Source organism: Amphiura filiformis, chromosome 17 (genome assembly GCF_039555335.1).
Source record: "Amphiura filiformis chromosome 17, Afil_fr2py, whole genome shotgun sequence".
Lineage (NCBI taxonomy): Eukaryota > Metazoa > Echinodermata > Ophiuroidea > Amphilepidida > Amphiuridae > Amphiura > Amphiura filiformis.
The window spans coordinates 8,315,648-8,337,420 of record NC_092644.1 but is presented as its reverse complement, the minus strand read 5'-3'; the positions used below and the strand labels follow the sequence as shown (position 1 = coordinate 8,337,420).

The 21,773-nt window shown below is 36.8% G+C and overlaps 2 protein-coding genes across 2 annotated transcripts in view; one reads left to right on the top strand and one right to left on the bottom strand.

The window, feature by feature from the left end:
• Positions 1-1,650: 1,650 nt before the first annotated feature.
• On the top strand, positions 1,651-19,400 carry LOC140136892 (uncharacterized). Its single transcript, XM_072158513.1, has 7 exons — positions 1,651-2,109; positions 10,958-11,100; positions 12,861-12,977; positions 15,178-15,444; positions 16,679-16,805; positions 18,106-18,190; positions 19,053-19,400. The coding sequence occupies exons 1-7, from the start codon at positions 1,865-1,867 to the stop codon at positions 19,398-19,400; spliced, it is 1,332 nt and encodes a 443-aa protein (XP_072014614.1). The 5' UTR covers positions 1,651-1,864.
• Positions 19,401-19,497: 97 nt separating this feature from the next.
• LOC140136894 (uncharacterized) overlaps positions 19,498-21,773 on the bottom strand; it is a 5,814-nt gene continuing 3,538 nt past the window's right edge. The window contains exons 4-5 of the mRNA XM_072158514.1: positions 21,134-21,218; positions 19,498-20,431 (exon numbers count right to left, since the gene is read on the bottom strand). Of these exons, the coding sequence (XP_072014615.1) occupies positions 20,084-20,431; positions 21,134-21,218 (433 nt within the window). The 3' untranslated portion in view covers positions 19,498-20,083. The remainder of the gene's footprint in view (positions 20,432-21,133; positions 21,219-21,773) is intronic.

Below are 21,773 nucleotides of genomic sequence, written 5' to 3'. Positions count from 1 at the left end.
CAAGGGGTCACTTCCGGTCTGAGACGAAAAACCTTCAAAATGCCCCTTCTGCCATAAGTAACATGGCATAGTGATGCCACATGCAAATGTACATTGACACTAGCCAATGTCTATGGGACTTTCATATATTTTGGGGTCAAAGGTCAATAAGGGGTCGCAACACGGCTGTGTTCGTGGTCTTAGACCGCAGCTAATTTCTTTTTTCCCCTCCAACTATTTTGGCATAGTCGGCCCGGCAGCCGACACGTGCTGCTTGTGGGCATGACATAATGGTTTGCGATCGATGCCTATCATCAATGTATTGTGACCCCGACTTCCGATCGATGTCATTGAGTGGATAACGGTCACATGCACGGAGAGGGAACAATAGCGTGAGTGTTTGATTGACAAGGTTACCTGTCGTCCCCTAGCTGCTTGTAGAGATAGAGATATGGCCTTTCGAGTGTCACGGTTTTATATAGGGCTGCTAGAACATGTTAAAAAGTTAAAGTCCAAAAAGGAATACTAACAGAAAGTGCAACTTTAAGGTACTTTTTTCTTAAATGTATTTATTAACTATCTTATCTGGAACATTATATTTGCTTATAACAACATGAAAATAAGATCATCCTGAAAATTTAATCGATTTTGTTGACATACAACAAAAACTATAAGACCTCAAAACCCATGGTTTGTTTGTTGAAACCTCAAGCATGATCATAGATGGCCGCCATGGAAAATATCTCCATAGAGGAGATGAACAATAAGTGCATTATTTCAAATGAAAAGCGGTAGTCTTAAACATTGTTCAATCTTTTAAGGTCAGCACATTTTATCTTCAAAAATTATTATATTTCATCATGGCATAAGTTTGGTAACATTAATCACTACCAATTTTGAGAAATTTGCTCCAACTCAAAGGTTATCTTTACTACATTGAGCAATACACTGTGTGCATGGAAGCCATAATGGTCCCCGGTTTTTATACTCCCTATGAAATGGACATGGTAGTGAGAAGTGCACGGGGAAGTGGTGCATGATTTGAGATGGGCCGCGGTAGGCTTAAACATTCTTAAATTTCTTAACATCCTACACATTTTGTCTTCATAAATAGTTAAATTTTATGAGTATGTAAGTTTGCTTGTCTGATTCACTCCAAATTCGGAGATAATTGCGTTTGAACACCTGATGCACGGAATGGTGTCACTTCAACCTGTTGTAGTTCTCATCTCATTAAATTTTTCATTAAAAAAGTTGATCTCTTCATGCAGGAAGGTCCTCTCTATTTACTGACCAAACAGGAAAAAGTTTGGTGAATGTTTTCTGGTGGAATCAGGAATTTCTTGAAACACCCTGATATAGGCCTACATTTGGATCAAAACAAGTATGTACGCCATTTAACATGCCTGGGATTTCTTGTATCGATCAGTTTCTCCATAGACAATACGTGTGTGAGTGTACGCACACAGTAAATGAAAAATCGTTCTAGTGGAAACTGTATTGAGAGTGGTCATCCCTACTATTACAATTGTCCCGATTTTAACACTAAAATCGCCGACGCGACGGCTGTTGCTGGTCTGGTCCTATAGCGTAGCACACAGGAGTTTGTAGAGGTCATCTAGTTTAATCATCTATGACCAGAACAACTAGTCAGCTTCCTGCAACAGAAACCTTCAAAGACCAAGTAACAAGCCACCTATAAAGAAAGACACAACAACGCTGCGATCGGTCCACTTTTCCTATTCCACTCCGTATTAAACCATAGATAGTATTCCCGGGATAGTATTCCTCTCACCATAGACCCTAATTTCTAGGGTCTATGCTCTCACTGATGGTCATGGGAATGAATGACTCCTTGTAACAACTATTGGTGGCTTGCGGTCTGATGAATACCTTAGTGTTATTTCTGCGAGTGTGGCGGGCGACTGGAGTGAGAAATTTTTGCACGAACGGTGATAGTAATATGTACACCACCGTGTTAACAAAGCCATGCAAGACAGTACCATCTACATCTGCCGATTTTGGCAAGAAAATTCGACAAACGAATTTTATTTTAGATCCAAATGCGGTTCATTTAAATCACGGAGCATATGGAGCAACCCCAAAGCCTATTATGGCGGAACAATTCAGGTAGGATTTGTATTTTGTCACAGTATATAAATATATAAAACTAATCAATACCATTGTAGGGTAATTTTGATCCAAACTTGAGGATCCTTGAGGACAGACCTATACTGGAACTTGAAAGTTCTACGGAAATGACCTGCTTACGGAACATAATCACAGAATCTTTACGCATTAATTTCGACGACACTCATTACCAACATAAGACGAATAATCCTTAACACCAGGGATCTAGCTTCCCGCGTGTCCCTCATAGCTCCTCATTGACTGATTCAATAATCAATCCGACTGATACTAAAATTTCGGAATGACTGATCCACCAATGTGAATTATTAGCATTAACATTTCACTTACGGTAGGCATTCCATTCATTCCTAGATGCTTTCAGGAATCACCGGTGCAGCGGAAGGGCACATACAGCGAATTGCAACGACATGGGAAGACCCCGACAAATCCTCAACCAATGCCTATACATGACACCAGGGATCACAACCGATGATCCAACAATTCCCGGAATCCGGAATAAATTATGTACCACTATCAATGCATTTATATTGTTTAAACTAAACAATCAGATCTTCCAAACACCAATACCATGAATACTTGTGTAAACTAACAAAGCAATTGTACAATTTCATAGGATTTCACTTTGTACACGAGAGCAAGATCTTTACCAATCACATATATTTAAACTTGCTCCGACATTCCGCAGGTTTAAAAGAGCCAAGTTTTGTTAGAGCTATAGACATTGTTAAATTAAATTGTTTCAATAATCAAGAATTATTATAACATTGTTATATTTAACTAATGTTATGGTTTGGAAGGTGAAGATGGGATGAATTATGACCGGAATGTGTTGTGATGGACGGATGATGGAATGAGATGAAAAATGTAATGGATAAATGAAAATGGACAATCATATGAAATTTAGAACATTTTACAACTGGGATCACCGTCATTATTTTGATCATGCAAATTGCCAATCACACATTAGTTCACAGTAATTCCCCGTAGTTCTTGCTTGTTTCAACTTCTACGCCGGAGCAACCTCTCCGGATCATCCGTAATCATTCCCACCGGAGCAACTTCTCCGGAGACACGTATTTATTTCTCCGGATGCACGATGTAATGATTATTGCCGCCGGAGCAACTGAATAACATTCCTATATGTTATTTTTCCACACTACACATATTCGCATGTGTTGGAGCTCACCTCCAGTGTGCAGAATCATCGAAGCCTACTCCGGCATGCACCTTGTCACTTCCAGGTCTGCATTGGGATTCGGCGAATTCGAACTGCTGCTCCGTTCGGGTTTCTGCTTCTTTTAAATTCGGATGTCTGTCCTCGCTCCTCGCGCTTGATCTACTGTCGAAATACTATACTACTACAAAATGAATTATCCCTTGGTCCGCGTTCCATCTGCTCCGACCACGGCATCTTTCTTCGTGAGAGTCTGCTGACCTTAATGCTCCGACCACGGCATATCAATTTCCTCGTGGGAGTCTCTCATTACCGCTCCGACCACGACATCTCTCGCAGGAGTCTCTCATTGCTGCTCCGACCACGGCATCACAGTTTCCTCGTGGGAGTCTCTTCATTTCAACTTACTTTATTCGGCAACGGTGAAGGAGGACTTGATCCGATTATTATCACCATGCACATATCCGGCGACAAAGTTCATTCTGTTACAGTTTCCCGATTTCACAATTATTTATCCAATTCCAATCACTCTCATTAGTATTCTTTTTTAGGCCTACTATCGGATGTAATCATTTATTGATCCTACGCTGTGTCAGTTCCGTACCCTGCGGGCGAACGACGCTTCTCTCATGGTTACTATATCTTTTTGAGTTCTTCAGTGTCTTGTATCTCTCGGCTCTAAAACTGAGTGATTCATAATGCATCATAGCTTTTAATGCATCCAGCAAAGCTATCTCGGCTCTTTCGGCTCTCATTATTTCTTCTTGTTATTCTGCTTGTTCTGCTCCGTTAAGACTTACTATCCCACCGCTGCTCACCAATGTGGCGGAAACTATCTTGTAGCGAGCGTCTAAGGCAACTTGGTGATATGACGTGGCCGTGCGGCCAATCCGCACAGTCTTATGAATACTAGTCACACTAATGAGTCAGACGAAGGAGTCGGATATATAGTGTCATTGTTCTCATCATTTATTAGGGTTCTGGGCTGATCCAAGTGATCGGCTGGGAACGGTAGTAGACTGTGTTATTGGTGCAGAGAGAGAGAGAGGTACCGTATGTCTTGACCAACCTGTCTCGACGGTCGCAGGGTACGGAAGAGCCAAGAATGATCGGCGCACCGGTTTATATACCCTGATATCACGTGACCCGAAATAACTGAAGGGCGCCACCTCTCTTCTGAATCCGTTTCCGCTACAGTATTGTACGTCAAATAAAAATAGGTCCCACGCCGAGTTGAATCAGATTAAATAGCGCGCTATAATCCTGACTGTTTGCTATAGATTCAAGCGAAGTCACCCGAAAATCTTTAAAGATAAATTTCTACTGATGCTGATGAAAAAATACTTCTAGTGCCATTTGGTTAACCATTTTGACACTATTAATGTATACCATTTTAGTTTGAAATATCCGAATTGAAGCCATTCGTGGACAACTTTGCACAATTATTGAATAAATTATTGCTTTATAGCAGTTGGGTGTCCAAAGCAGAAGCATAACAGGGGATTTGTATATTTATCATAGGCCAAAGAAACTGTTGATTATTACTTTGTTTTTGTTTTGTTTATTAATTGGTTATGATAATGATTACTGATTATTTTGTATAGTTAATTAACATGTTTTAGAAATGTATGTTTCCTATGGTTGTAACCTTCATGATTGATGAGTAATAATCACGATGGTCAGTTAACTTTGGTTCTCATGACTTACCTGGCATAATTATGACATTATTTTAGTAATTCGGAATTCTTTAAGTGATTATGAACAACCACAATCTAGGCCATCGCCCTGACGACGTTCAGAGCTAGAGAACAAAATGTTATACTTTCATCATTTTCCGATATTCATAATGTTGTTTTGCATGATTTCTTAAAGGAAGCTACCGCCCATCATCTTCTTAAGATTAATAGTACAAGCAAGGTGAATGTATCACGGTAAAACAATAGAGATGAGTTCTAGGAAAGTGGTGGTTTCCTATATGATGATTGGATGGTTAAGTTGGATGTCAGTGATGTGGGTTAAGAAATGTGTTTTAGGGTTAGTTAAGTTTTGGAAGTTGAAAAAGGATCACAAATATATATTATAGTCAAGCAAATGGAACATCAACTTTGTATTTTCATCTCAAAAGTCTCTACCTGAGTTAATTACTCAGATCATCATCAACGCACCTCGTAATAGCTCGGTTATATATTTATAAGCTTTTATACACAGGTGGGTTGGACAATTGTGCAAAATGAAAGTCTAATTTAAGCCATTTGGTGCATAATTTTTACACTTTCTTTCAGGGTCTATGGCAAATTTGATGTCAAAATATTGTAGACCTACGAGTTTTCTCTGTACAAAGATACCTTCATGTTTGCTGTCGGTTGCTAAGTACTAGAGTCAGGGGCTATTTTAGGCGGAAAAGTCACTGCACGATGTGTAAAGTGTAGTGTTTTTGGTAGTGGGCATCGGAGAGTGGTTTGGTGTGAATACGCCCGTATGCTAAGTAAAGATTTGTTCTAAGTCTACCATGTTATAATATTGATAATAATATTAATTTAAAAAAACTTTAGACTGCAACAAGTCTGTCCTAAAACATTGTATCTGTTTGGATAATGATTTGGAAATTCAAAATCATATTTGTCACACAATCTGAATATTCTTTGAAGTTTAAAAAAAAGTGGATTTAATTATGTCCAGAATGAAAGAATACAGTGTTTTATACTAATCACTCAATTTTCTGATTCTTATATGATTAACATTGTCATGATTGTCCCTAATCCAAAAGGCTAATCATCTCATGATTATCATGATTATAGCTGTTGATTTCTTGGTTTTCAAATTAATAAGACAGCTTAGGATTTGGGGATGTATGTTAGCATGTTTAGAAAGACATAATTCAAGCATGGTGAAGTTGGCCGGAGATTGGAAATTGCACAATAATTATTTATGTGAGTTTTGCTCATTTTTCTGCATCGATCTCATGAAATATAGTAATCTGAGACCATTTTTGGACATTCAAAAAATTTGTTCAAAACATCGTCAAGTTTTGGACATTCGTTAAAATGCTTTTCTTTTGCATTTTGAAAGCAATTACTCTGATTATAATGGATTCTCTCATCGTAATCTCTTTAAAAGCTTTATCAATGCTCGGTGTTGAAACATAATGAATAATAATATAGAATAGAAGTTGGTGATAAAGAATACCCGAAGGACAGTCTTCTTGAATTTTAAAAAAAAATCTTTTCATTTAAAAAGGGAAGGAATTTATATATAGCGACAACCTCGAAAGAAATTACTTTTGAGATCCTCGCACATTCCTTCCATAGACATTTTTCATTGAAAGATAAAAATAGTTATCAATAGTCATGATAGTCAACCAACATAATTAATAGACTACCCATTTTGGAAATAATATACTTATAAGTTTAAGGGATCGGACAGCACAGTATTTTTGTGGGACCTGAGAGCACATCAGACTCACCAAATTACATTCTGAATACGAGGAATGTCCTTCAGATATCAAATAATTTTGATTTTTTTTTAATTGGACATATCTCTGCGGCATAGGCCTATATTGTATTCCTCGGTATTTTCCACCCAAGTCGGTAAATGAATTTACTAAATAGCATGGCGTTTGGCAATAGCCTTTGTCAACCCTGAATTATATTGACCCAATTTCCCTTTTTTATGCTTTTATTTATTTTTTATAATGTGGGCAAAATAATTTACTGGGTGGGGATTTTTGGGCAATTTACTGGGTGGGCTAAATCATTTCAGTTTCCTGTTATTTACCTCCCTGCTGAAGTGAGACGGGAATATGTCATGAAACTAACATGTCTAACTATCAGGTTGCTATTTTGTAAAGGCATAGAACACTGAGTAGTAGAAAGATTAAAAACCTCGGTCGAGGTTTTCCAAAGTTTAAAAAATAACGGTTAGTTAATGAAATAACGGTTACTTAATGAAAAATAAAATAATGATCCGATACACTTACAATTATATACTTATACGTGCTTTTTATATAATATTAAAAATTGCAATTATGAAAACTACAAACTTTTAAATTGAAAATATATTTACCATCGAAAATATATCATACTTAATTGTATTTAATCTGTACCGAACCCAGAAGTGCCCAATTATATCAAATGGAAGTTCATACTAGCACCTATGGGCATCTGCAGGCGTATTGCGATGCTTCACACCTAACGCGTGTATTCACACACTCCGCGTAAGAAGCATATTGAAAAAGCTAGCATCGAGCGACGGCGGCGATAGCGGCGGTAGATGCAAGTATGAATACAACATCATCCAAGCGTTTAATCTTTAGGTCCGAAAAGTGTGAAAGTTTGTGAATGATGTTCTCTATAATACGTCAGTGAAGAATTATGGTATGCAACTTCACCCGCAGTAGGCATATTATGATCTACCAAAAAACGTTTCAAAACGTAAAAAGCGGCCAAAGTTTAAAAATCTTTCCTGTGTGGCTTTTCACCCTTTTTTAAACTTGGTCCCATTTAGTAAAGTAGTAATAACATGAAGAATGAGTCCTAATTTTTACATGCAACCATTATCAAAAACATTTCAAGGTTTATGTTTTATTATATTGCGTGATCATAAAGAGTAGTAGAGTATTATATATACTTAGCAAATTGACTGTGTGTCAACCTGCTACATATAGGCCCTACATCTGTACATAAGGCGCAGAATCGCACATGACGATGAAGAATTAAACAAAGTGAGTATTTGCTACAAAATACATTATAACGTCTATACGGAAAAAACTTCAATTACGCACGAACATTAATTCATTTTTCTACAAAATAAACACTGACAACTAAGAAAACCAACAAGTAGCCTATAGATGACTTCGTATGGGTCTTTAGAAACTTTCATAAATGGGACCAAGTTTAAAAAAGGGTGAAAAGCCACACAGGAAAGATTTTTAAACTTTGGCCGCTTTTTACGTTTTGAAACGTTTTTGGTAGATATTAATTTTTTTGAGGTAAAAAATATTGCGCGCTAAGTGGTTCTTTGTAGCCATGCGAGGTGAACTAGTTGGATATCCATATTTCGCGGTTAATGGTGCTTTGTAACCCTGCGGGGCAAACTAGTTGGATATCCATATTTCGGGGTGAGTGGTTTTTTGAAGCTCCGAGGGGCAAACTAGTTGGATATCCATATTTCGCGGTTAGCGGTTCTTTGTAGCCCTGCGGGGCAAACTAGTTGGATATCCATATTTCGCGGTTAGTGGTTTTAACGACCCGTAACCACCCCAATCAGCTGCATACCGCATCCAGCTATTTTATTTATCAAAATGCTAGTTTTTTAATGCTATGGGGTTAACAGAATTATTAAAAAAATTAATAGCTGAACCCAATAGTTCAGGCAAGGACTGGAAACGACATATTGATGACTTTATATAGAGTGTATTCAATAAACCCAAAGACATAAAGATCAGTCTGATCAGTGTGATATCACAGAGCAGACCCTTGAGAGGGCACTTGGCTCATTTGCATGGCAGTCGGACTCTCCATTGTATTTGATCATTTGTGTATGGAGTGCAATGGCGACCCGTCATTGTCCCCGGGGTCATTGTATTTGTTCATGTGTGTATGGAGAGCCACTCTTGGAGCCCATGGGACTTAGGCTAGGTCCTCAGGTAGAGTCAGACGCTGTATGTACTAGAAACGCCCATTCTTGATTCTGCGTTCATTCAATGTTAGCATTAAATTTGTATTGCCCGGCGGCCCCGCGTAATGGAAAAACCTGAATTTGTTACATAAAAAGAAATGAAAATTAAAAAGGCAAGGTTCCACCTGAGTACATATTAAATGGGTGTAGAATTTTTTTCAAATATATATATGAATTTAGACAACATACGGGATATAATGAACCTTTGACATGACGCCATGATGACATGATTTTATTAGTCGTTTTATATATCACCTATACCGTGTATTATAATACCAGTATTTGTAATTTTATATTATATAGAACTAATATTTTGCATCATAAATGCGCAGTTCATATGCACAGACGATTACTAGGTGCTGGCCTTGTCCTATTGTACTTGTTCATTTGTGTATGGAGAGCTCACTGACCTGTTAATAGAGGTCAATGGAATAGCTTCTTTATGGGGCACCTCTCCATCGGTTTCAGGGCGCAGTTCATTGAACTCAGCGGGATTCTATTGCAAGTGCTTTTATATTATTACAAAACGGATCGTGGTTATTGCCTTGACAAACCTAATAAATAATTCATACCAGGGATGAATAAATCCAGGGTGCGGACATTTCATTGGTCGCAAACCACCGGGATTCGATACAAGTTTGCGTTGTAAATGAATGCGTGAATAAGAGTGTCATCCTTGGCGCGATATTTGATTTCTGAATATACTCAAGTTGCCGTTGAAAATGCCTAAAAATCATCAAGATATTGCAATACTGTCTAAAGTGATGTAAAATTGTGGCAAATTTGTATGATTTATCGCACATAATTTCTGCGTAGCGTGGAGAATCATTTACATAGGATTTTGGAGAAAAAATGTGATAATTTTAGGGAAATATAGAATGGCGGAAGAAAGAAATAAAACATTTTCCTGGAATGTGTAGACCATACTCTTTCTGTTCCTATTGATTTCTATACTGAAATAATTCTTAAAATAAAGTTGTTGGATGATTTTAGTTGGCATTTCTAGAACGTAAACATGTAGGCAGATAGTAGAGAGGGCACTCTATTCACGAGATTTCTTTTCCAACGCCAAAATAGCACGAATTTTGGTGGTTTGCGAGTGAAGAGTGTCCGCACTATCGATGGACTACGTAACTGTTCAATAGGTTTTTGTAAATGAGCTAGTGTTAGTGGGTAAGCTGTACATCTCTTTTGCATTGTTAAGACAACCACGCTAGGTTTTTCGATCAACGTACTATGCGTGTTTGGTCAAGCGAGGATAATTTGTAAAGCAGCAAGTAATGGTGAGGATGTTGCCCTTTTAACTACTTCTGACTTTTGATTTAGCCCAAAATGAATCAATAAAATCGTGTATAAGATATTTGTGGGGATATTTGGGCGCTATTACAACAATTTAAATAAATGGGCACTTCTGGGTTGGATATATTATAGACTCTATAGAATTTAAGTATGATATATTTTCGATGGTAAATATATTTTCACTTTCAAAGTTTGTAGTTTTCATAATTGCAATTTCTTAATATTATATAAAAGGTGAGAATAAGACTATAAATGTAAGAGTATGGGATAATTTTGATTGTTAATAAATGCGAAACGCCGGCGGTAGACATCAGCAATATCAGGGATTGCCGCGATTCTTGCAGTAGCTTTTATGAATAGAATACAATAGTGGATACAATAGCGGATACAATAGCGGAACAATAGAGCTCTCTTACGGGCAAATAAACCTCGTCGCGTTTTGCTAAATTTCACTTCTTCTTTTTCATGAACTAACCGTTATTTTTTTAAACTTGTGGCAAAACTTCGACCGAAGTTTTTAATACAATGCCATTAAATACTCAGACTAGAATCAAGAATCCACAGTCTTTTGACAGCAATGGTTGAGTAAACATTGTCTAAACACTAGCATTTCTGTAATTATAATATCATAAATTATATGGCAGGCCATTAATGTCATAATTACCCTTCTAATTTCAGGTTGATGCAGGTGCGAGATAGCAATCCCGAGTTATTCATTCGATACCGTTATAAAGACATGTACTACAAATCAGTTGAAAGAGTGGCCAATTTCGTTGGCTCGAACCCCAAGAACTTGGTCATTGTTGACAACGCCACTGCAGGTATGGAACAACCAATACACTGTTAGAAAAGAAAGACAAAAGTGGAACTTTAAGTGATTCTTAAAGTTGTTTTGTATGTAAAATAGTTCTAAAATTCTGCAAATGCCAGAAAGAACATTAAATAGAATCATTTATACATGAAAGAGGTTGCAGCTCTGTGTATATAGAACCTCTAAAACTCTAAAACTATTTTTAAGAGTATATAGATGAGGTGACATGTGTTTACATTTGATACGCCCTCTGTTGGTCTGTTATCAAAACTGTCAGGCACAAAACACTATAGTTTACATGGAAGAAGTTGATTTTTATTCATTAACTTTGGTTTCAAAGCAAATAATACAAAAAATGGTTTCAATCTTTGTTTATAAATGCATCAAGCTATATACATAATATCACACAAAACTTCAAAGGTTTTTAAAAGTTAAGTTTTAAAGAGATTTATGTGGTCTGTCATAGACACTTCTGTGTTATTTTGCCTGCTTTGAAACAACAGAGGGCGGTCTGAATGTAAACATGTGACATCATAGGTCACCTCATCTATAGTGCGTCACTTTATCTTAATTAAGGTACATATTATTATTGGGCAAGCTTTTTTGTGTCATATTTGATTATATAAACACTTTTGAGTAACACTTAATAAACACTATCATGACTATAATGAACGGCGGACTAATATGAAAAATTTGATTAGCAATTGAGCGCCAGTGTGAGTGTATAGATACACATAAATTTGAACACATGTAATAATTTTTAAAGCTAACATGTGTGCTACATTTATTTACATGTGTGTTAAGTTGAATACTACTTCTACTGTTAATGTTCATTAACACTTCTGTTAGCAGAAGTGTTAATAACAGTGTTAAGATTTCAACGGCAATAATAAAATAACATTTCCGTTATCATTTTAACACTTATGAAATACTAACGGAAGTATTTATCAAAATAACACTTGATGAACACTTTACGTACTTTACACGTTAAATTATAGGAGGCGTTGACAACACGTTTAGGGGTATTTTTGATAACAATTAATAACACTCCAAAATGTTTAATATCAGCAATGTACACGTCGGAGTGTTAGTAATTGTAAGCAACGCCTCTTATATAAACGCGTTAAAGTGTTATCAGCAAATATTCACAGTGATTATCATATTATGCATGTATATAAGGTCGTGGTGGTTTAATAAACATCTCAAAAAAGTAACTACCTTAATTAATGACCATTATTCAAAAACGGGCAATTGTATTACCAATCTGTAAAATGCGTTGGAAGCAGAACTTATTTCTGCACATTTTGACACCTCATTTGTAGCAAAAGACTAAATATTGACGTCACAGCGTACATTTAAATAAATGTAACCCAAGATTTGAAAGTTGCAGTAAATTGTATTGATTTTGTATTCAGTATAATGGAAGGAAATCTATGTAATGATATCCGAGTGTTTTTGTATTGTATGCAAGTGCAACTTTCAAATCTGGACCTCGCTACATTAAATTGACCGGCGTTTTATTGTTTTCTGGGCTATCGTATCAAATGAGGCTCAAATGCGCAGAAACAAATTCTATACTTCCAACGCATTTTACATATTTGTAATACAATAGCCCCTTCCTGAATAATGGCCATTATTTAAGGGGTTTAGTTACTTTTTTGAGATGTTTATTTTCTTAACAACTTACACTGAACACTATATTGTTGCCATCTACTTTTCATCTACTACTAACATGACTAATATCTTATAATAATTCTGATGTATTTTCAGCCATGAATGCTGTCATAAAGTCGTTAAAATTCAAAGCAGGGGACAAAATTCTCGTTGGTGATCAGAGCTACAAGACGGTCAAGACACTTGCCGAATTCACATCAAATGAATCCGAAGGTATGGTATATTAGAATCGTTTTAACTTATTTCGAAATACTAGTATTTGAAAGAAAAAGAAAGAAAGAAAGAAAGAAAGAAAGAAAGAAAGAAAGAAAGAAAGAAAGAAAGAAAGAAAGAAAGAAAGAAAGAAAGAAAGAAAGAAAGAAAGAAAGAAAGAAAGAAAGAAAGAAAGAAAGAAAGAAAGAAAGAAAGAAGAAAGAAAGAAAGAAAGAAAGAAAGTTAGTAAGTTAGTAAGTTAGTAAGTTAGTAAGTTAGTAAGTTAGTAAGTTAGTAAGTTAGTAAGTTAGTAAGTTAGTTAGTTAGTTAGTTAGTTAGTTAGTTAGTTAGTTAGTTAGTTAGTTAGTTAGTTAGTTAGTTAGTTAGTTAGTTAGTTAGAAAGAAAGAAAGTACGTGTGAAAGAAAGTAAGTAAGTAAGTAAGTAAGTTAGTAAGTTAGTTAGTAAGTTAGTTAGTTAGTTAGTTAGTTAGTTAGTTAGTAGAAAGAAAGAAAGAAAGAAAGAAAGAAAGAACGTGTGAAAGAAAGTAAGTAAGTAAGTAAGTAAGTAAGTACGTGTGAAAGAAAGAAAGAAAGTAAGTAAGTAAGTAAGTAAGTAAGTAAGTAAGTAAGTACGTGTGAAAGTAAGTAAGTAAGTAGAAAAGTAAGTAAAGTAAGTAAGTAAGTAAGTAAGTAAGTAAGTAAGTAAGTAAGTAAGTAAGTAAGTAAGTAAGTAAGTAAGTAAGTAAGTAAGTAAGTAAGTAAGTTAGTTAGTAAGTTAGTTAGTTAGTTAGTTAGTTAGTTAGTTAGTTAGTTAGTTAGTTAGTTAGTTAGTTAGTTAGTTAGTTAGTTAGTTAGTTAGTTAGTTAGTTAGTTAGTTAGTTAGTTAGTTAGTTAGTTAGTTAGTTAGTTAGTTAACGGTCATCCAATATCCAGATCTATGTCGAAATCACATTACGTGGATTATAGATAGCAGTGTTCATTGACAGGTTCATTGCATGATATGATGAAGACTAGGATAATCAAATTATGGGATGGATGTGGTGACATCATGCGCGTATTCCAGTGCTTACAATGGCGAAAGGACGAAAAGATTTAGTTGAACATGTCCGGTGTCTTAAAAATGGTCGCCAAAAATGTTAGTTTCTGCAACATAATCAAGAAAGTGGTGGTAAGAGAATGATTCACGGATGTGTCAAGTGGAAGAATTAACAGCCTTAGAAGGCACATGTCTTTCAAGGTGTGGGGGACTCGCATACATAAAACACCGGACGATTTGAAGCACACCAAAACATTTCTTTTGTGTGTTTATTACGTTTTTTTAAATGTCATTATGTGACATTATTGAATTTCCGAGTCTACCAACCCTTGCAAAACGCCTGCCATCTTTAGGCTAACTGTTATTTTCTTCCAAGTACCACTTCTTCTGTAACAAATTTCGTCCAATTTCGGAAAACGCACATGATGCGGGACATGATGTCACCATAGGCGACACTAATACACCTCAGTTCCACCCAATTGATTATAGCCCCGGGATTATCAGCCAGATCTTCATTATATCATGAACATTGCCATCAGGTGCAATTTCAGGTTCTCATCATCTGTCTGATTGATGCAATTTTCATAAAGCTTTTGTAGTTTACATTCAATTTGCTTTAGCGCACTCATCCTCTGCTTTTGTGAGCCTTTTGCAAAAATTCAGCAACTCAAGGCAAGTAGTTATTGATTTATTGATCAAATATTGATTTTCCCTCATTTTTGACTGTAACTCCATGCAAAACTGTTGTCTGTGCTGAAATAAAAATTTCCAGTGCAGTAGTTGTAGCCCTTGCCCCTATAATATACATATCTTACTTGTCACCAATGCGCTATAATTTTTGAGAAAAATGCAAAAATAGGCACAAAATTGGGCAGGGGTGTAGTACCCCCTTAATGTATTTTGTCTTTGAATTTTCCAAACGTGTGTCCTTACGGAACGACTGGATTTACAAACAAACAAACAAACAACATGTTCTAACTGTACATTCTTAAGTTATTTTTTGTACACTATTCAAGCAGATTCGGGACATACAGCCTAACTTTTTTTTTTCAAAGAATAAGTTTTCAGACAATACTACATTATCCTGATTTTTGCTCAAAATTTCACCTTTGGAAAAAGGCATTTTATTTTTACTTTGATTAACAAAAATCTCAAATTGCATGCATTCTTGTTCTCATCCATCAGGAGTAGAAGTCGTCTCTATGACCTTACCACTACCACTAAGCAGTTCAGATGACCTTGTAAGAGCATTTGAGAAAGCCATCGATGCTAATCCCGGTATCAAGGTAGCTGTTATTGACCACATCAACGCGCCAACAGGAATCATATACCCCGTACATCAGATCATCGCTCTGTGTCGCGAGAGGGGAATTCTCTCGCTTATTGATGGAGCACATACTCCAGGACATATTCCATTGCAGTTGGATGAGCTGGGTGCAGATTTTTATGCCGGTAAGAAGTGGGTTCAGTCATGTATTCTGGTAGTTATAGTTGAAGGTATTAAGTTGGTCGCGGTAGGGCTTCACAAATATATAAGAAAACTAAGGATATAGCAGGGTTATGGGGGCTTTTTACGTCCATTAAACCCTAGTTTACTTACGTTAAAGCAAGGAGTGTGGGCTGTTGGATGGCAGTCTCAGGCAGCTGATTACAGCCGTTCATAAATCGCATGGATGTAAGAAATATTTTAATTATGTCCAATCTTGATCTGGGTCTGATTGAATGCCCTTTGATGCTCCGGTACTCCGCCATCTGGAACATTGTATCAGGTGGTCAAAGGTCGGGTCAAATTTAAAGTTGCTCCGATGAGGCTGTAACTTGGGGGAAAATATTCCCTGACCCGTGGTCAAAGGTCAAATGAAGTCAATGAGAAGTCACCGCCTGATATTCGTGGCTCGTGAGCCACAGTAGCTCTAGTTGTATCTGGTTTCCTGTTGATTTACTTGATTGTACAATCACTAATTTCACTTTGTGTTACGAACAATGCCAAAACAAAAAAACAATATTGGAGCATTTCATCATATTGATAGAACTGGCGGGAAATATTTTGTTTTTGGGTTTAATAACTTTCTTGTTTATCATGTTTACGTTGGTAATGGTAAAATTGGAATATCGCGTAATGTTTGCCGATCAATAAATCATTCAAGATCAGTATCATTTGTCACAAAATGTTGTTATCTTGCAAATAGCTAAGGGAATCAATGACGCCAGGATCGATGAGTATACGTTTTGATGGTTTCCAAAATGACGTTGGTTCCATTTGTAATGTGCTTTAACTCTGCCACGAGCAGTTAACCATACCCACGAAACGGTTTGATTATAACTTGGGTTAAGCTTTCTAACTTGACTGGTTTATTAAACGGTTAATGTTACATTACATTTTAGCAGCTCATAAACATTGTATGGGATTATTTACAAATAACGAAAGTATACTAACTTAGGCCTCGTATCCATAGGCTGTTCCCTTGTGGCGTGTGCCCTTGTTCCGTGTTTACTTTTTCCATGTGACCTGCCACACAGACAACGAACCGTAGCGGCCACTAAGCAAAACAAAGGTTCGTTGTCTGTGTGGCAGGTCACATGGGAAAAAGTAAACACGGAACAAGGGCACACGCCACAAGGGAACAGCCTATGGATACGACGAGGCCTTAGAGGTTTGGTTACAAAAAACACTTTGTCGTTACAGCCTCAATGTACAAGTGGACTTTCGCACCACGTGGTTTGGCCTTGCTTTGGATCCACCCTAAGTATCAAGATTCAATTCATCCACCTGTGACGTCACACAAACAGTTTTCTCCACGTTTACAGGACAGGTAAGTAGTTTATTGAAGTACATGGTGTCCCAGACATTACGTTTTGTTACCTGGAGAGATTTGATCATGTCTCACCTCCTTTTTCAACCAAATCGACGGTAATAACTCTTGTAGTGAGGGATCAACATTTAACCACAAATTGCGTCAGGCAAAGCTCACTTCCTGGGAACCAAATATCACAAAAGATCATTTTTATGTAACTTATTGACCCATTTGTGTTACATACTGCCTCTAGCTATAATGACATCCTTGGATCTGGTCAACTCATTGACAGATATGAACCTCAGGAGGGAATTCAATTTTTGATCAATTCTCTCCAGGTAGTGAAACGTAATGGAATAATCAGTCTCAACTGTGTGACATCTTCCGTGATAGTTTTAAAGTTTCACAACGATTTTAAAGGAAAGATGGTAAAGATTGGAATTTAAGGTTACACTGTTCTGGCACAACAAAGTATGCAAAATGAAAAAGCGAGTTGTGCTGATTTTTGCCACAAGATTCAATACGCAACTAACCTTCCATTTTCGAAACGCGGCGCACATCCATATCAAAAGGAGTCAGGTGTTGTTATAATGGACTTCCCATATCCACACCCGGGATCCACACTGATCCAAGCCCATCACAACAACATCGGTCTCTTTGTTGATATGGATGAGTGTCATGTGCCGAAACTACGAGGTTAGTTGACTTTTCACTTTTGTGCTTAAAGTCAGTATTTTTTATGACAAGACATTAACAGCATGAAACTATCGCCATCTTGTAGAGATTGCTGATAGGTTTGCGCTCAGATAATTAAGTTCTGGATAATAGGGCGCATTAAATGACGATGGCGTCAATTTAGAACAAAAGCTAACTTTTAATAAAGGAAAGCAAAACAAAAGATTCAGATGATGATATAGTTTGTTGTTGTATTTAATATTACGTTTGTTGATATTATTTGTTCGTTGCTGCCGGGCGTTGCTGTTAGGTTGTTTTATTCTGTTGTTTTGTTTTGCTTTGTGTGTTGGGAAAACATTAATTTAGGTTTTCAATACAGCCGGTTCCAGTGACTGTATTGGCCTATTTCAGTTGAAATCCATACATACACCCCTATGGAAGTCATGGCATTAATCTGAAATTTAAAATGGAGATACCTTAATGGGTGACTCCATTTGAAATTTACACCCATGTGTGGTAGATTACGGTCATGTCTTCCATAGGGTGGGGTGTATGGATTTCAACTGGAATAGACCATTTTATAGTTAAATGGCTAACCGTTCAGTAGTCAATAAATTATTTCCCAATTTTTGGCTACTTTCAGATTTTGTAAACAGGGATGTCGTGAGGATGTACCATCAATAATGGGACCAGCGGTAATAGATTACTACGAGCAGTTGGGAGGAATGGTAAGTCTTGAGCATGATGCGTTGATATTCGCTGTAGAAGTGACGATGTAATAAGAGTAACTACCATAGCAATAGGATTAAACAATATTTGTATATATCGTCCTGCACTACAAGCATGTTGCACTCATTACCTGTATGTCTGTAATCACAGATTGAATACAATACCGGTCTTTTCAAAGATACTAATCTTACAGGTGCGAGTGATCAGCATGATATGACATCTATGGTTCAATGCAGAGGTATCGCGTGAACGTGAACTAGTGAAGTGCGATATATTCAAAAATTGTTTAAAGCTATTGCTATGGTAGTTAATCCGGTTACATCATCACTTCTACAGTGAATAGTGCCCGGGCAAGTGAGGAGAAATAAGCAATTCTCGACTGACGCGGTGATCACGTGCCTTTTGCATAACTGATACAGGAATGGGCTTCAGTTGAGGAAAAAACCGTTATGAAATATAAAAAAAATTAGATAAAAGCATAATGTTTGAAACCTTAACGCAGATTGGATACTTTGGAACAAATTGCTGATAAGACTATAAGAGCTTAACAAATTCCCGAAGTAGCATAATTACAACATACTCTTCGCACCACGTGTTATTGTTAAGCGTAGGACTTACTTACCGGTAATAAGTCACTATTACTGGTAATAAGTCACTTATCCGACCGTGTGAACACGACTTAAGAGTACTTTGATATTGTTGAAATTGGTGCCTCAACCTCAACAAAATGTTACAAATCAATCTAAAGACCTAACTTAAAGGTCTCATATTATTATGAATCTTGATTCCAGGATCTTGATTCAATGATATTCTCTAATGTCTAAAACACTGATTTTCTCCCATTATACATCATTATTGCAGGACACCATTATGAAATACAACAGTGATCTAGCCGAGTGGGCAGCAGATATGTTGAGCAAAGCATGGGGTACAGAAAAGCTGGTGTTACCAGATGGCATGCGATGTCCTGGAATGCATTGCATCGCCGTGCCAGATACCGAGAAGACGCGATCATACATCGCCACGTGTGACTCGAGCACTTGTATTGATCTTATGTTTGACTTGCAAGATCAGCATAACGTCAACTGTGGAATGAAGTTCTTCATGGGCAAGATGTGGGCCAGAATATCAGTTCATGTTTATCATCATGAGGAGGATTTTTACAAACTAAGAGATGCTGTCAAAGCTCTCCTTCAATCGGATTCTTAAATCTATGTCCTTGGAAGACCAAGGTTCCGGAAATCTGAAATCTATAATCCATACACGACTGTGCAGTAGAAGGATTCGTTTTTGCTTGATGTTATATTCTCGAGTTGTTTTTAAACGATTTTATTAAAGTAGAACTGACAGAATTTGATGCTGATCGGGTGTCTATAAATCATATACTATAATTAATATGCTAATTACTGTAAAGCTTTTTAACAACATAGAATACGTTGAAAAACATCTCAAAAAAAGTAACTAGCCCCCCTTAAATAATTACCATTATTCAACAAAGGGCGATTGTATTACAAATCTGTAAAATGTGTTGGAAGCAGAATTTATTTCAGCACATTGTGACACCTAATTTGTAGCAATTGACTAAATATTGACGTCGCGCGGCGTACATTTAAATCAATGTAACCCAAGATTTGAAAGTTGCAGTAAATTGTATTAAGTTTGTATTCAGTATAATGGAAGGAAATCTGTGTAATGATATCTGAGTGTTTTTGAATTGTATGTAAGTATTTGCACGGTTTAATAACCATGGTAACTAAAAATTGATAACAAATGCGCGGGAAAGTGCACTATAGATATTAGGTATAAGTCGGAATTTTGAAATATATTAGCAAATTATTAGAAAGAATTTACTTCATTGAAACGGCATTTCGATGATGCTTGCAAAAACAATGTCATGCTTCATCTTTGAGGATACTCAGAATTGCATCCCTTAATTTGTAATAGTCCTCCTGGCAGTTGTAAACGTTTACTGATATTCTACACCACAGTTTGCCCATGACGTGACATATTACTGTATGGACACGATGTTTGTCGTAAATGTCTTTCTTTAATTCATCGCCATAGTGTCCCTTTGTTTTCATTTCATATTCCCGTGTGGTTTTTGTATCTGGAAGACCAACTAGTATCATAAATGGCGCCCTCATTGAGTTGGGAATTGGCAGGCATGTTGAATTCCAGGCTTCTGATAACATAGAAGAGGCCCAATCCTTGAGTTTGCTGTTGTGTTCTACGATTGCATCCTGTGTAAAAAGGGGAAAATCGTTTTCTTCAAAGTTTTTTTTTAACACTAGGTCACGAATTATCATTATTGGAACATCAAACACGAAAGTCAGTGTCTGCTGACAAATTGGGTTATTCCATTTAAAATCCACACTACCCCTGTGGACGATTTTGGAAATATCTTCCACAGTGGGAGTATGAATTTTGAATGGAATGAACATATTAGGCAGTTCCATTTGAATTCCGTACACCTTCTGGGAAATATTCAACCTGAATCTTCCATTGAGGGAGGGAGAGTTTCAAATGCAGCTGCTCATGTGTTCATTTCATTTGAAATTCATACTCCCCCTGTGGAAGATATTTCCCAAATCTTCCACAAGGGTAGTGTGGATTTTAAATGGAATAACCCAATTTCACATTTCTCAAACAGCTTGTGACCCAGGCTGGGAAATAAGAAGCACCAGACCAGGGGATACGTAAAAAAACTAATTTTTAAAAAAATATTTGAAGCTTGTCGTCTGCAGTCGACACCCGCGTGGATAGAGCTATATGCGTAATGCGCAAATTCTATGTTCAAATCAACTGAAATTTTTGACGTAATTTTTTCTTGGATATCTATTGAATCATACTCTCAAAAGAGGATGCTAAAATCACGAAATACCCCTTTAATACTAGGCTAATGCGATGGAAGCGTATTTTTAAATGAATACTTGGATACTTACCATTCCACCTAGACTTTGATAAAACTCTATGGCTTTGGCTGCAGTCAAATATGGAATAGAATCTCGGGTGCCTTGGTAAGAGTACCTGAAAAAAATCAGAGTTAATATTATTCAATGCTAACTCCGAAAGCCATAAGACCCATTCCATGTCAACTCCAGGGATGTGCACCGCAGCACCTCTTCAATTTTTTTCTTTTTCTGTGTGGTGGTAGATATTGATGAGAAAGTAAAATCCCGAAAATTTGAGCTTCATACTCCATTTCGTTTTCCCGTGGCATCAATTTGAAATTTAGGGGCAAAATGTCTGACATTGGTTTTCAGGGGGGTCAAAATGTACAAAAAATGTTCAACTGGGATTTTGCATGGGTTATATCTCAGCTAAAAGTATTCTAATAGGCTCAATATTGGATAAGAGTAATGTCCTACCAAAGGGCTCTGACTGGCAAAAAAATGGACATTAAAATTATTTTTACTTTTGGAGTTCTGACCCCCCATCCTGGATGGACGAAGTTGCATTTTGAGGGCCCTATATCTTTTAAAGTAAAGGAGTTACAAGTTTTCTGATACCAGATTTGAATTCTACACAAATAAGTACCCCAGGATACATACTTTTCAAAGTTGTAAAGGGTTCCCTTTATAC

Coding starts and splice junctions, on each gene's coding strand:
- LOC140136892 (XM_072158513.1), top strand. CDS start 1,865: ATGAATACCTTAGTGTTATTTCTGCGAGTGTGGCGGGCGACTGGAGTG. Junction 2,110..10,957: donor ATTATGGCGGAACAATTCAG/GTAGGATTTGTA, acceptor TTCTAATTTCAG/GTTGATGCAGGTGCGAGATA. Junction 18,191..19,052: donor ACGAGCAGTTGGGAGGAATG/GTAAGTCTTGAG, acceptor TCATTATTGCAG/GACACCATTATGAAATACAA.